The sequence below is a fragment of the Hippocampus zosterae genome, chromosome 11 (genome assembly GCF_025434085.1).
Source record: "Hippocampus zosterae strain Florida chromosome 11, ASM2543408v3, whole genome shotgun sequence".
Lineage (NCBI taxonomy): Eukaryota > Metazoa > Chordata > Actinopteri > Syngnathiformes > Syngnathidae > Hippocampus > Hippocampus zosterae.
In genome coordinates this window covers 22,094,154-22,110,691 of record NC_067461.1, presented here as the reverse complement: position 1 = coordinate 22,110,691, position 16,538 = coordinate 22,094,154, and the positions used below count along the sequence as shown (strand labels likewise).

The following is a 16,538-nucleotide window of genomic DNA, read 5'->3' as shown; positions in this document are numbered from 1 at the left end:
TCTTGTTTGTTTTCCTTGTGTTTGTGTGTCACACACAGCTTAACCCGCTGTTCAGAATTGTGCCATACCCGAGCTAATCTTCTCAGGCTTACACTTCCTCATTAATGCTGCTATTTTCCTTGGCCATTTTATTTGTTTCCAACGGGTCCCGATTTGCCCCATTTCTCTTTCTGTTCTCTTATCTTTTCTTTCTCTTTTTTTAATATACTGTACTGTCATCCACTGTACCATTCTTTCTGCTCCCTTTTTGAGCCCTTCCTCTGGATTTTTCTTCTCTCCTTGTTTAAATTCACTTAGACGTAATTGCTTCCCACAGGTCTTCCTCTTGCTGTCACGCTGCAGTCTATCATGTGATGACACTACGCGTGCTTGTTTTTGGGAGCCTGCACTTTGGCTCAGTGGAAGAGAGACCTAGCTTCCATCTTATGAATGGGTCCAGTAGCTGTGCGGTTAAGTCCAACATGACTTCTTCTGCTGTGCCGTCATTGGTAGCGTAGAATGAAACTGTTCTTCACTTTGTGAAACTTTATGACAAGTATTTTAAATGGCAGAGGAGGTTTTAATCCCACCAACTGGCAAAATAAACCCGGTAAGTAAACTTCAAATAATTCCAGATCAAGCCCAAAGTAGAGATTTAAATAACAAAATAGCTAACTGACAAGTGGCTTTTAATTCCATGTGTATTATGTGGCATGTGTTTGACTTATTATTAGGCCAAAATGGTTGTTCTATGTGCCCAACAGGACTTTCTAGCAATGTACATTGGCCATTTTTGTCAATTTAGTGGCAGTTGAAAATTTGTGCGTAATATTTTATACATATTAATACGGTGTATTAAAGAAGGTATTGGAAGTGTGTGACCCCCCCCCCCCCCCCCGCCCATCATTTCTTATTTCACTTTAAACATAGTTCATGGTTTTAGACAATAGGTAATGTTCCTGCGATGCCGATAAGTGCGAGTTTTAACTGGGAAACTATGACCTTTGGTTGACCTTCTTCGGTAGCCTTCAGGAATGTGAACAATGCCAAGACATTTTCAGAACAAAATACCGTTTCACTCCGAATAACGACAGTGTTTGAACAGAAGTCAGCCAATATGTGAAGCACCTGCTCAAGGGCTATCAAGAGAGGAATATAGTGATGAATGGGAAATCTGTTTCTGTGTTGCATATAAGTGATATGACTCTTTTGTGCGATTTTCTTTCCTGTTTAAAAAGCATCTTACAGGCTCACTATTGGCTGTGGCTTTTCTGACTTCCTTTGGGAGTTCCATGCTCTATGGATACAATTTAGCTGTGGTCAACTCTCCAGCTGTGGTAAGCAAGCTACACTCCTGTCTGAAAGTATTTCGGTCCCAAAACTTTATTTTTGCTGGACACTACATTTAGGATTGGAATTAAAGGACTAATAGAAACAGGAGGCCAACATTGCAAAGTTATAATCAGTTGGACGTTAAACACAATTTCGAAGATGGTACCTTTTATTTGAATCCCCCTTTTTTCATGCAAAAACAAGTATTGGAACATGTTTTTTCTGCAGGCTTTTCCCATTACTGTAAATTGATTTGTTAAACAACGAATAGTGCTAAATATTTAAACCTGATTTCATTACTTTTTTTTTTCCTGCTCATGGAGACCGTATTCATACTAGTTGGAACTATAACCATCATGAAAACCAGAGAGTTGTCTGTGGATGATTGAAAAGCAAACAGTTGTGAAATTGAAAGAATAGGTAAATTCAATCTGAGCTATAGCACAAACATTGGTAGAGCAAGTTAGTCACAAACACAAATGGGGAAAATTTGCACGACTCAGCCCAATGCAACCCAATGACTGAGCTTCAGACGCACTGCTGCAGGACCGAGCACCTTCTGGATCACATAGGGTCCAACAAACCGGGGGTTGAGTTTCTTGTCTCCCGACTGAAGAGGAAGATCCTTGGATGACAGCCACACCTTCTGCCCAAGTCGGTAAGCTGGTACTGAACGACGACGGTTGGCACCACGACTGGCACGTTCCGTCGCACGGAGCAGAGGGGATCGGGTGAACTCCCAGACATGGCGACAGCGATCCAGGTGGTTCTGCACCGAAGGAACTGCCACTTCAGACTCCTGTGCAGAGAAGATGGGTGGCTGATACCCCAGAGATACCTTGAAGGGTGAGAAGCCGGTGGTGGAGCAGACCAGGGAGTTAATAGCATATTAAACCCAGGGAAGAAACAGGCTCCAGGAGGCAGGCTTATTCGCGGCCACCCAAAGAAGGGCAGACTCCACGCTCTGGCTCATCCTCTCAGTCTGTCCGTTAGTCTGGGGATGATATCCTGAGGAGAGACTAACAGAAGCGCCTAACCCCTTGCAAAATGCCTGCCAGACACGGGAGACGAATTGGGGTCCTCAATCCGAGACAACATCCTTGGGAAGACCATGCAGGCGGAACACATGGGCCATGAGGAGCTCTGCAGTCTCGGAGGCCGACAGTATTTTAGGCAGGCCACCAGGTGAACTCCCTTGCTGAAACGGTCCACCACCGTTAGGATCACAGTGTTACCTTCAGAAGGGGGAAGTCCAGACACAAAGTCCACTGTCACATGGGACCAGGGCCGACTGGGCGTAGGAAGTGGCTGCAGCAGACCTGCCTTGTGGGAAGCCTTGCTGTGAGCGCAGACAGTGCAGGCCGTGAAAAATCTCTTAACGTCTCTCCTCATGGTGGGCCACCAGAACCTCCGAGTCAGGAAGGTGTAGGTACGATGGACACCTGGGTGGCAAGCAAACCGGCTAGCATGGCCCCACTGGAGTACCCGAGAGCGAACAATGTTCGGAACAGACGGTGAGGAGGGTCGTCGCTTGGAGCAGGATGAGAGTGTAAAGCACGCTTGACAGCAGCCTCCAGGTGCATAGTTACCATGCCTATCACCCTTGTCTCAGGGAGGATAGGGAGGGGTTCATCTGTAGCAGGCTCCTGTGGGTGTTGTCGGGAAAGAGCGTCTGCCTTAGAGTTGCGAGAACCAGGACGATAGCTAAGTGTAAAGTTTAACCGACTGAGGAAGTTGGCCCACCGCGCTTGTCGACCGTTGAAGCGCTTGGTAGCCCAGATAAATGTCAGGTTCTTATGGTCCGTCCAGATGGTAAATGGCTGCTCTGCTCCCTCCAGCCAGTGGCGCCACTCCCCCAAAGCAGCCACCAGAGCCTGCAACTCACGGTCCCCAATGTCGTAGTTCACCTCAGCAGGAAGGAATCGGCGGGAGTACAACGCACAGGGGTGAACCTTTTGGTCAGTCTCCGACCGTTGAGAGAGCACAGCCCGCACCCCGGTGTCGGAGGCATCCACTTCCACAATGAACTGTCTTTTGGGGTCAGGATGGAGAAGGACAGGGGCACTGCCGAACCTCTCCTTGAGCAACTGGAAGGCGGAGCGAGCTGCAGGGGACCAAACAAACGGTTTGGACTGGGAGGTTAAACTGGTGAGGGGTTCGGCCAAGCTGCTGTAGTGACGGATAAACCTCCTGTAGAAATTAGCAAACCCTAGGAAGTTCTGTAGTTCCTTCCGAGATGTGGGATCAGGCCAGTCCACTACCGCCTGGATCTCACGAGGATCTGCTCGCGTCCTGCCACCTTCCAGGATGAAACCAAGGTACTCAATAGAGTCTGAATGGAACTGGCATTTCTCAGCCTCGACAAAGAGCCGGTTACAAAGGAGCCGCTTGAGAACCTGCCGCACATGCTCCTCTAGAGACCTGAAAAAGATGAGAATTTCATCAAGGTAGACCACAACAAATCAGTCAAGTATGTAGTAGTAGTATGTATATATCTAGGTATGTAATTTTAATACAACTGAACTCACTTATTTCTTGTTTAGTTCCCTAATTACAACAAAATAACATGGCTATACAATGGCAGCGAGTAAAAAAAAAATACAATTTACTGTTTGATAAAATACATTTACAATGGCCTGTTCGAAAAATGTATCGTCCACCCTAGACTTGCAATATGGGACTTTGTGATCAGTTAGCTAATTTAGCATGGCTCTCTGTGTCCATTCTTTTTTTTTGCACCTCACTCTGCTTTCATTCATTCATCTTCCTAACCGCTTGATCCTCACTAGGGTCGCGGGGGTTGCTGGAGCCTATCCCAACTGTCTTCGGGCAGTAGGCGGGGGACACCCTGAATCGGTTGCCAGCCAATCGCAGGGCACACAGACACGAACAACCATTCACACTCACACTCACACCTAGGGACAATTTAGAGTGTTCAATCAGCCTGCCATGCATATTTTTGGAATGTGGGAGGAAACCGGAGCACCCGGAGAAAACCCACGCAGGCCCGGGGAGAACATGCAAACTCCACACAGGGAGGCCGGAGCTGGAATCGAACCCGGTACCTCTGCACTGTGAAGCCGACGTGCTAACCACTGGGCTACCGGGCCGCCCACTCTGCTTTCATGTTATGACATATTTTGACGGAATGTCGAAGTTGCACACAGCAACACAGAGATATCTTGCCAACTGCCATTCGTGTCATGTAGCCATTAGCGTCAAGTCAGCCAGCACAACGGTTGTTCAAAGGCGGGTGCAATATTGAGGGGCCGGAGATGGCAGATATGTTTTTCACTAATTGTCTTTATCAATATCTACAATTATCAGATCATAATCACAGTTTAAGCAAATGATAAAAAGGTGAGTTTTTATGACTACTTCAAACTCCCCATTGCATAAAGTTGTTCAACTTGAATTCGTTTCAATGGTTCAATTTACCCAGTGCATACCTGTCAACTCATACGTTTTAGTCATAGTTCACACGGATTTTGTGGTGAATCTTACGTATATGGCCATATCGCACAAATCATACGGATTCTGAAAATGTCCGGGTTTTTTTTTTCACCAACTCCAAATGACTTGGAGTTGGTGAAAAAAGTAACGCAGGAATACAACTCTGAACACAGTTACGCCACTAAGTAGAATGATGATTAGACATTGTATTATGGAGATCAACATTAAATATCATTGAACATTTCGTGGGTTTTTTTCTGCCGTTATTTGGACATATAAAATACTTTGGTATGTTATAAGGATTTTTTGTTCTTTATAAGGATATTTTTTGGTACTTTATACAGGTTGGCGCTCCGAAAAGTTGACAGGTATGCCAGTGGCGGACCGTGCATTTCAACCTTAGGCGTGCAGTGATGTCACATACATTAACACAATATAGGCTCGTCAAGCATCAGGAGCATTTAAAACCATCAAGTAGCATTCACAATTAAGATATTGCCAAAAATAAAAAGATGATTTAAAAATACAAAATAAAATGCCACCCAAATTACGCTGTGTGATCTTAAACAAGTATGTCCAATAAATTGCGCAATGTCGCAGTTTCATATAAGACACCAACCAACCAATAACAAAACAAACTATTCTTTGAAAATAAAGTTAACAGGTCATTTGCATTTAGAGAAGACTATACAACAGCAAATAACTGAAAATGTTGAGCAGCTAAAATTGAACGAACTTTAGTGCACAAAGGTGACTACAATGTGCCATTATAAATTGCAGGTTAGCAGATTTATTTGATACATTTTTGGATCTTTGTCATTTTATTTCGTTACCATTAATTTAATACTAATGAAATAAAATGACAAGAAGAAATGTAAAATAAAATTCATTTACTCACCAATGTAGTGCCTGTTCACTGAGCTGCACATGTACGCGAGTGTCCCCAAACATTTTTAAACACACCGTAGCTTGTAAGTGCCCAGCCGTGCTCTGATGTTTCCTTGATGCCTTGGTAAAACAATTTAAATTGGTAAATCCAGTGTGTTTCCAAACACGAAATCGGTCAGTTGCAAGCAATAGGAATTCCCAGCAGTACAATTTGCAGCGTTTCTCAGAGGCTGTGAGCCATGGGTAACGTTCATAATTCCTTGTCTGAAAATGGCGGACAAACCCTTTTACTTGCTGGGACAGGCTCGCTAGCGCAGGAGTTGGGCGACCTCTTAGCACAATAATAGCCAGCTTTTCGTGGAAGGTCCGTCTTGAAAATTGTGTGGAAAGTAGTTCTGCAACCAGATCAACGTCTTCTCCTTCGGCCACTTTGGGTTAAAATGCAGTGATAGCTCTAGCAGGCGCTCATCTAATCACCGAACGCGCACGTCCAGTCTCGACGTAAGGCCTTCTAGCAGGCCCTAGTCCGCAGACTCATTATATGATTGGCTATTGCCAGCTGACTGTGCCCGTTCACTTACAGCACACAGGGGCCTGCTCTGTTTAATCTGAAGGCCCCGAGCAAGTTTAATATACGTGGCAACACAAGCTCTCTGAAATATGATTGGTTAAAAACTCTACCGTAAAAAATAAGTATATAAATATAAATATATTTAAATAACATTGAAAGCCACTCGACTAAGTGGAAATAATATGACATAAAGAATACAGAGAATATTTTTTTTTACATATTTATGAAAATAATATAAATTACATTTATGTTATTCTCAGAAAAGTAAATTTATTAAATTTACTTTTCTGAGAATGTTTAGGCCAGCAGAGAAGGCCTTGCTGGCCCTGACGGAACGCCACTGAAAGTTCAATTGACCAAAAGTCACATAATAGATTAAATTTGTGAACCAAGGTTACTCTGTACTGGTTAGTGGCCCGCCCTCACAGTCAAGAGGTGCAGGGTTCGATTCCAGCACCGGCCTTCCTGTGTGGAGTTTGCATTTTCTCCCCGTTCCTGGGTTTTCTCTGGGTACTCCGGTTCCCACGAACCCACGACCTCAGCATTGTGAGGTCGATGCGCTAACCACTGGACCTCATCTAATATAGTTTCTCAAAATATCATACCTTGATTACATACTTTTTGCCAGTATCTTGAGCTGATCTAACATCCTTCTCCCCTTAGTATATCAAGGACTTCTACAACAAAACAGCGTTAAGCCGCAATGGAACTGGTCTCAATGGGGAGACATTGACACTGATGTATTCACTCACCGTGTCTGTTTTCGCAATTGGTGGTCTACTGGGTTCTTTGATAGTGGGTGTGCTGGTCACCCGCTTTGGCAGGTAAGACTGTTTTTTGTAAAGACATAATTAGTCATTATCGTCAAATAACAAAGTTATAGATCATTCAGTAAAGAGTTATAGACTATACAGTATTTACCCAAAGCGTGATGAATGTATGCATATGAAACTTATGCCAGCTCATGCTCTGCTTCAGCGATGGTCCAATACCGTAGCATACGGGTATGTCATTAGTTTGATACTTAATTGGATTAAACCTTTTCCCAGGGAATCAGAAGCCACTGAAATTTGCACTATCAATGTTCATTAACACCATGCCTAACAGAATGTAGAAAAAATAATATTGAATGGTGGGTTGATTTACTTGCTGCACTCGCTGATGGGTTGGGAGTCTAGGCTGTTAGTCTACAAAGCTAGTTTGGTCAATTTTCAAGCAGCGAGGATGTACAATTGCTGGATAGAGACAGGACTAGATGACCAACATTTACAACCGTTATCGTGACCTGGATTCAGAGTGAAGTTTCGGAGGAGGGTGTAACGGATGCCAGCTAGCCACATGTGACAGTATATTAACTAAACTTCCCTTCCCAACATGCATGATCCACATACTGTATGTAGGTTGACCACAAGTTTCACATCAAGTGTGAGTGGATATTCTTAAACTATTTGGACGCATTTATTGAATTGTGTTAGTTAGTTTTAAGTAGCAGCATTACTTTACATAATTATTTTTACTAGTATTTGTCATTCGTCTATTGACATTGTAAATTTGGATGGATGAAATATATTCTCAAGACAACACATCAAAATCTCATCAATATTATAAAACATTTTGTGGAAGACGACTGTATTGTCGGTTCTGAATGTTGCACGCTTTGAATTACAGTAAACCTTCCACATACTGCTTATTGTATTGCATATTTGTGGTGTAATTTCAGGAAAGGCACAGTGGTAAAAACAACAGTTCTGGTGTTTATTGCTGGTTCACTAATGGGCTTTAGCAGAATCTGTGGTTCACCTGAAATGGTCATACTCGGTCGTTTCATCACCGGGATTCACTCAGGTAACCGTCTCTTCACATAACACACAACACAAAAGCACAATATGATTATACTGCACACCATATCCCACCCCGTTGAGACGTTACCTGATTGTGATGGAGGGTTTTGTGTGTCTCAATGATCCTAGAACAGATGTGTTCAATTTAAGGCCCAGCCGCCATTTGCGGCTCACTTTCCATTTGTCCACATCATACATTATGACATTTGACATGGCTCGCAGGGCTGGGTGAAAAAATAGGTGCCGCTACTATCAATCAATTGGTGTATACTGTATAATATAGGGCGGCCCGGTAGTCCAGTGGTTAGCACGTCGGCTTCACAGTGCAGAGGTACCGGGTTCGATTCCAGCTCCGGCCTCCCTGTGTGGAGTTTGCATGTTCTCCCCGGGCCTGCGTGGGTCTTCTCCGGGTGCTCCGGTTTCCTCCCACATTCCAAAAACATGCATGGCAGGCTGATTGGACGCTCTAAATTGTCCCTAGGTGTGAGTGTGAGTACGGATGGTTGTTCGTTTCTGTGTGCCCTGCGATTGGCTGGCAACCGATTCAGGGTGTCCCCCGCCTACCGCCCGAAGACAGCTGGGATAGGCTCCAGCGCCCCCCGCGACCCTCGTGAGGATCAAGCGGCTCGGAAGATGAATGAATGAATCTAAATATAGACCTTTTCTCAATATTTACATTTATTTACGACTAAAATAAGCACAATTTCAAAACACTGTGGTGAATAAAGATAACTATTTTAGAGGCAACAATTGTTTCTTCCTCTTTCTGCTTTGTCAAGGTTCAATTTATGAACACACCACTCCAAAATCTTGAAATTCCTAAACAACCGTATTTGCCTTAACACCTTGAACAGGTTACGGAGAATTTTTTCTCTCAAAATAACTATCGAAAATATTAACTATAATTCCTTGCTTCATTGATTTCAGTGTGTTTAACAAATTAAAGTCAATCAATTTCAAAGCGGCCCTCAAACGAAAACATTTAGACACGTGTCCAAGGATCCAAGTTGTCTCGTGCTTTAAGTCACTGGCAGGGTCTCCCATGGTAAAAGATCCTAGGTGACAGACCAGACGAAGTCTCACTTGGACATACCTGTAGGTCACCGGAGCCTTGAGGTTGAGCTTGATGGTAAGTGCCTGGTGCCCTGGGCCCTCCCTCTTACCATTGGCTCACGACTGGTGGGAGCCAATGTAGTAACATAAAGCGCTGGTCAAAACAAGGACCAGAGAGCACAAAAACGAATAACAAAAAGCGCTTGCACAAAAAGGCAAGGTGGGGGAACCGAGCATACAAACGAAAAACAATGTATCAAAATATATGCAAACAAAATCCGAATCACAAAACAAAAAACATACTTACAAAACCAATGGTACAGAGAGTTCAAAAGCGAAAACAACAAGGTCTATAGCACAGAGGTCTATGAGCAAGGAAGCAGCAAGGCATAAACAATACTCCGACAACCAGCTGACTGAAGATGGGTCCTTCAATACAGAGTCCCTTGATAGATAAATTGGCAGCAGATGTGCAATCAGAAAGTCCGCTCAGGCTGCCACCTGCCGGCCCGGCCAAAACAGAAACATGACAGAATTTGGACTCCCGCCTGCGGCAGATCTCCACTCGTGCGTGTCCCATGCCTCCATTGTTAGCTGAAAGAGAATTATCACGATTAAAGCAAACATCCTAACCTACCACTTGCCATCAGATACACTGTAAATCTTTCAGTAGGTTCTTGAGTTAAAGGTTCTGTGTAGGTGATTTTAATATCGAACAGGGATTTTCCATGTAATTTCAATCAGGTCTTTCATGATGTCATGTGTCTTTCTTTTTACTACAGGAATCTCTCTAAGTGTTGTTCCAATGTACCTCGGTGAGATCGCACCAAAGAACCTCAGGGGCTTTCTGGGTCTGGTGCCAAGTATCTTTATTGGCACTGGAGTCTTTGCTGCTCAAATCCTTGGACTGCAAGAACTGTTAGGAAAGGTACGCTTTAAAACCATAACTCCTGGTTAGTGATGAATTTTGGCATGTGTGACATGTATGGTTCAAGAGGGGTACATTGCAGGGATGGTGGCATCCCTCTGCCTTTAAATAAGAATTTGCTACCTGATATGGTTTTCTACAGAGTAAAAGCCTGAACCTGTAGACATTCGCGTTTTAATGGGAAATTTGCAACCTTTTGTGCACGCGCCCTTGTGTCTGTCTATGGGCGTACCAGGAAAATGCATGGTAACGAAGTATCTCAGCATGTGCACAAAGCTGGCAAACATACACAGTCCATTGCATGGTATAGGTCATAAAGCCAATCTAAAAACAGATCTTCTGTGCAGGCCGGTCATTTGGTTTCATCCTTGCCTTAAAGCAGAATTGAAATAGGTGCTCTCTAAACAAAATTGTAACAAGATGACGGCACAATGCATTACAGCTTGGTAAAACACACACGATGTCTGTGGGGTAATAATAAATGACAAGTAATCATTGTTGTAAGTGCAGCTTGGGATGTTGACAGTGGGCATCCCAGCATGCCAAGCATGTAGCCTTGTGTTTATGTGTTCTGTCATACTTCGTAGCGTAGTTTTTGTTGAATATGTGTACGGTACTAATGATATTATATTACAGGAAGAACACTGGCCTCTATTTCTGTCTGTGGTGGTGGTGCCTACATTTGTCCAGTTGATGCTGTTGCCATGGTTCCCAGAGAGCCCCAGATACTTGCTGATTGAGAAGCACAATGTCCATGCCACCATCACAGGTCAGTGGGACACATACTTTTGCCAGAAAAAAGAACACGCTGATGGGTGATTATAAAGCACCAGTAGCTTCACTTTATGGGCAGGATCAACCGAAGTGTCCAAGCGTGCACTGGACAGGGCACATTGGCAACGTGTATAGTTCTGCCGTAACATTTCATGAGTTGTGACATCGTAAGATATAGCCCATCAAATGCTCAGAAGCACATATTTAGACAGATCTATTTGCGGGTGAAAGCTAGAGAGACACGGCCACTTGTACATTTTCAACCATATTCAAAATTTCATGTGCACTGTGGATAAAATAGGCGATTTTGCAGGCAGCGCGCAAAGATTGCCACTTCACACTGAATGGAGAGATCGGTCTCATTCAACCAATAGCTCATCGTCTTTACTCTGTGGTGTCCAAAACCCTCTGGCAGCGACCTAAAGCTGCCATCCCCGAGACGGGGACCATGACCATAATGTCGAAAGGAGCCGTAAGGATTTGGTCTGCAACTGGAGACCTCTCATCCAAGTAAATGGGACCTGGCAAGCATTGTGTGCTATAGCTCTAGCTCAGGGGTGCCCATTACGTCGATCCTGATCTACCGGTAGACAAAGACAGGTCCCAAGTAGATCCGAAGAGTGTCGAGGAAAAAACAAACAAACAACCATTTGTGTGTCTTTGTACATGTTAGTAACCGAAAAGTTTGGGCACCCCTGCTCTAGCTGGATGTGTCATCGACTTTGACAACAGTATTCCCACGTTTTTCTTGAAATTATTATAATTACAATTGGACAATATATTTTTAAACCAGGTTGCTTCAATGTTAACAAATACCATACCAAATTGTCTCTAAAAAGCCTCTCTGTGCTGAATTTGCATGTTCTCCCTGTGCCTACATGGGGTTTCTCTGGGTACTCCGGGCACTCTCGCATTCCAAAGACAGGTAATGGAACACTCCAAATTGTCCCTAAGTGTGTTTGTGTGCACGAATGGTTGTTTGTCTATGTGTGCTCTGCAATTGGCTGCCAACCAGTTCAGCGTGTCCCCTGCCTACTGCCCAAAGTCAGGTGGGATAGGCTCCAGCCTGCCTGCGACCCTTGTGAGGATAAGCGAATTAGAAAATGAATGGATGGATGGATGTTTACCACAAAAGAGCTGTTCAAAAGACTGACCTGTTGATCTAAGATCTAACGTAGATGTTTACATCTACATTACTTTCATCGCCAAGTAAATCTAGAACGATGGAATAGAGCTGATTGACCATGCTGCTGATGCGTTGAAAAGATGCCATAACCCATGCTAGCACCGATGCCACCACCACAGCCAGGTTGACTAACACAAGCTGAAAACGGCATAAAAAGTCCTCACTCTCCTCCCTGTGCACATACATAATATTTTGATGGATCTGAATTTCGAATGACGTTTTTCTCATTCAAAGGTTTTGTTTGTGCAGTCGGACAATGGAGGAAGTAATAAAAATACTGAGTCAGAAGTGGCCCATTAACACTAAATGAGAAGGGTGCCAATTAATGTTGCCTGTCCATCATTCATTATTCACTCATGGCCTCTCTGTCATCGTCAATCCATCATCGTTATTTTAACCACGAGTCAATCATCGCAAAAGTAGAGTTCATCACTGCTATTTTAAGTTAGTAAAAAATGAAAAAAAAGAAAGGTTTACAAAGGGTTTACTGGTGGTGGGCACCACAAGAAATTTCACCGGTCCGTTATTCGTCAGCAGTTGGGCTGCCAGTCCGTCAGCATCAGTCTGTCACTCTGTTATTGTTACTTTAACCACACTTGGGCAAAATGGGACAATGTTTTTGCGGTCTGTGGGATGTACTTTGGAAACGTATTTGAACGAGTTTGCAAAATACATTTGAATGTATTGACAAAATGTTGTCTAAATTTTAAAAACATCCGCACGTCAATATGGGGAAATAATGAACAGAAATCATGCACCATGGACATAAAAATATTAAGAAACAATGTTTACTTTCTTATTTTAAAACGTATTGCTGTAATTGGAATATTTTTGCTTGCCCATGCGCCATCTCAATACAATACTCTTTGGCATTGTGGGAAACATTTTGTTTTGAGCATTTAGCCTACATTTTATCAATAGGGTTAAACGTAAAAAAAGAGCAGGCTTGAAGAATGGGAACTGAGATTTAGCAGCCAGTACAACCACAATTAATTAGTGATGTTTCCTGTTGGAGGACAAGGACGACCTACTCCTCCGCTTCGCCTGAAACGACCCCAGTGTAGTCACCCCCATGAACAAAGACGGCGCACTTCTGTCAGTTGTCAGCAAAACGAAAGTCTGTTGAATACAGACCGAGTTTGCGGTAACGGATGATAACAGGTTTCCATTGGTGTTTAGTACAGCAATTTTTTAAAGTTTCTTGTCATTTGTAAGAAAATCCATTAGTGATGGACCTTCCATCAGTATTGATGGAATGCCCACCAGGACAATTAAACACTACCCCTCCTCAACATACACACGCATAGACACACACACACACACACACATTCACACACACGAGAAAGACAAAGTGATGCTGCTTGGAGGCTTTCATTGCCTTTAGTACGATAAGGCCATGTGACACATCTGTCACCACTTGCCAAGCACATATGGCACCTGTTCATCTAAAAAAAAACTCCAGCATAAGCATATGACAGTTACAACAGGTCACAAGACATAAACAATGAAGAAGGTGAATCAAGGGAATGTATGAGGGAGGGGGTAATGGTGGGGGACGAGCTTCCGTGCATATTTTCATCAGGGGAAGGTCGAGATAGCAGATGTTGTTTTGGTAGCAGGCTGCCCAAGAATTTAAGACAGCCTTGAGTCCGTGGCTTATGTCTCTTTAGTGGCATCGATCAGCCAAATCCATGATTTCAGTCAGTAATTGAACACGGATTCCAGTTTTCTCCAGCCTCGTTCAATAGAGCCGCTCCCGTCGGTTGAATTTTCGATAGATCAGGCAACTGCTCACACCAAACAGCAGCATACCTGTTATCGGAAGGCCGAAAATGTAGATGTCGTCCAAATCCTCAACGGACAGTGTTGACAGGCACACCATTCTCAGCTTCCTCCAAGAATCTAGGGTGTACCCAGCAGCAAAAGTCCCCGAGGGGCAAGTAGGCTCCCCACTGCCTGCTCTTCTCATCGAGAAAATGTTGTCGATGGCATCGAGAGACCAGCCAATCAATTCCATGTTTGTTTTTAGGATGAAAATACGACAGGAAGCTAGGAAAAGTCAGACATTAGACAGCACAAGGACTGAGTCGCGAGCAGGGAAGGGCCGGGTGGGTGGGGGACAGCGCAGAAAGCAAAAACCGTCCGCCTTCATCGAGAGCCAAGCAAGAAGAAATGTGTGCTATATGTGGTACTGTATTGTTTTATGATGCCCAGTTTGCCTTTCCCTAGCTCTGAAGTGGTACAGAGCCAATTGTAATATCCAGGCTGAGATTGAGGAGATGCAAGAAGAGCAGCGTTCTTTGTCATCACTGGAGACACTGTCAGTGTGGAATCTGCTCCTTGATGACACAGTTCGCTGGCAGGTCCTCAGTGTGGTGGTCATCAACATCGGGATGCAGCTCTCTGGAATTGATGCTGTAAGGGGTTTGTGTGTGTGTGTGTGTTATATATATATATAAACACACACAATATATATATATAAGAATATATATATATATATATAAGAATATATATATATATATATATATATATATATATATATATATATATATATATATATATATATATATATATATATATATACATATGCACTAACAAATACATTCATACAAGCCATATTTTTCCTCATAGATCTGGTTCTACACCAATGACATATTTAAGAACGCAGGGATCCCGACAGCAGAGATCCCATACACTACAGCAGGCACAGGAGTAATAGAGATCATTGCTGGACTCATTGGGGTATGCTTACATGTATATGCAATCAAAACATTGAATTCATTGAAAAAGTATGTTTTCCACAAACATGTTGTCCTGTAGTGTTTCACCATAGAGAAGCTGGGGAGGCGGCCTCTTATGGTTGGAGGCTTCACCATAATGGGCATCTGCAGTGCTGGCATTACATTCACCCTAATTTTACAGGTGAGCGTGTTTGTTTCCTTGGCTAAATAGGTCAAACTGATACTGATGAATGTTTGTTGGTCCAGACTATGAATTTGTAGATTTCTATTCTGAAAATGTGTGTTTTTTTTGGCGGTCCGGTGGTCAACTGGTTAGCATGTCGGCCTCACAGTGCAGAGGTGCAGTTTTCGATTCCAACTCTGGCTTTCCTGTGCAGTGGCATGTTGATGGAAAACTCTAAATCAGGCATGTCCAAAGTCCGGCCCGGGGGCCAAATCCGGCCCGCGGTCGAATTTCATCCGGCCCTCGGCCCCTGTCATAAAATCAGTGCCGTCTGGCCCGCAGGTTGGGCGCAATGGAACACGTGTTGCATTGACTGAGGTCTCGTAGACTGGTGAGTGATGTTTCATAGAGTACTGCTTCCCTCTAGTGGCTAAATGAGTAATAGCATTCACTAAATGAGTAATAGCATTTAGACACTAGAGGGCATCACTCACGAGTTAACAAGACATCACTCCGTGTTTATATTTGTAAGCTTTTGTTAAATTGTTAATTATTATCATTTTATATTCATGCATTATATTCTTTTATGTTAGTTACCTTAATTATACTCTGTTTAATACGTCCTGAAATATTCTTAGGTTGCTTACATGTGATTGGAGAAGAAAAACAGGAAGGCGAGTCGTTACCGGAAGGGGGAGTGTTGGTTGGAGCGTTAGCGGGGAGCGGTTGAGGAGAGAAAAATAAAAGAGAAAGAGTTGTGTTCAAACGAAGTCGTCCTCTCCTTTTTGCCCATTCTAAACGTAGAGCAATCCATTTAAAACCTGCGAACCCTTCAACTTACATATTGACTGATATGTCATATTTCAAATGATAGTGCAGTTGTGGATATGTGTATTGCTTGTTCATTTCCCTGTTGTTCGAGTCAAAGGTTTTGTGACTATTGAAAAGTCATGGTGATACATTTTATGTTTCAAATCAATCAATTTGCACTCAGGAGACTTCTGTTTAAGAAAAAGTCAAGTGAATAAGCAGTTGCATGTGATATACCTGTTTCAAATGAACCAAAAGAAATTCTTAAGATTGTTGAAATTAAAATAAAAATGGAAACATGAAACAGACTGGCTTACTAAAATTTGTTGAACAATATTGTTGTTCAATGTAAAGAATGTCAGCCAAGGTCGGCCCCCCGACATTTTACCACATAAAATCTGGCCCCCCTAGCAAAAAGTTTGGACACCCCTGCTCTAAATTGTCCTTTGGTGTGAGTGTGAGCACAGATGGTTGTTCATTTCAGTGTGCCCCGCAATTGGCTGGCTGCCCGAAGACAGCTAACTAGGTTCCAGTGACCCTTGTGAAAATAAGTGGATTAGAACATAGATGGATGGATGGATGAATTTACATTTCGATATTTCCATTTTTAGAACATTTGATGTAGATAACGATGTGGATATAGTACACACCATCCATCCATCCATCTTCTACCGCTTATCCGGGGCCGGGTCGCGGGGGCAGAAAGTTTTGCAGGGAAGCCCAGACGTCCCTCTCCTTAGCTACTTCTTCCAGCTCTCCCCGGGGGATCCCGAGGCGTTCCCAGGGCAGCTGGGTGACATAGTCTCTCCAGCATGTCCT

The 16,538-nt window shown here is 43.4% G+C and overlaps 1 protein-coding gene across 1 annotated transcript in view; it reads left to right on the top strand.

Annotated features, from left to right (window-relative positions):
* Positions 1 to 243: 243 nt before the first annotated feature.
* Positions 244 to 16,538, top strand: part of slc2a15a (solute carrier family 2 member 15a) — a 41,101-nt gene continuing 24,806 nt past the window's right edge. The window contains exons 1-9 of the mRNA XM_052081096.1: positions 244 to 589; positions 1,218 to 1,316; positions 6,887 to 7,047; positions 7,944 to 8,068; positions 9,900 to 10,045; positions 10,682 to 10,814; positions 14,235 to 14,422; positions 14,637 to 14,747; positions 14,826 to 14,927. Coding sequence (XP_051937056.1) covers positions 545 to 589; positions 1,218 to 1,316; positions 6,887 to 7,047; positions 7,944 to 8,068; positions 9,900 to 10,045; positions 10,682 to 10,814; positions 14,235 to 14,422; positions 14,637 to 14,747; positions 14,826 to 14,927 — 1,110 coding nt within the window. The 5' untranslated portion in view covers positions 244 to 544. The remainder of the gene's footprint in view (positions 590 to 1,217; positions 1,317 to 6,886; positions 7,048 to 7,943; positions 8,069 to 9,899; positions 10,046 to 10,681; positions 10,815 to 14,234; positions 14,423 to 14,636; positions 14,748 to 14,825; positions 14,928 to 16,538) is intronic.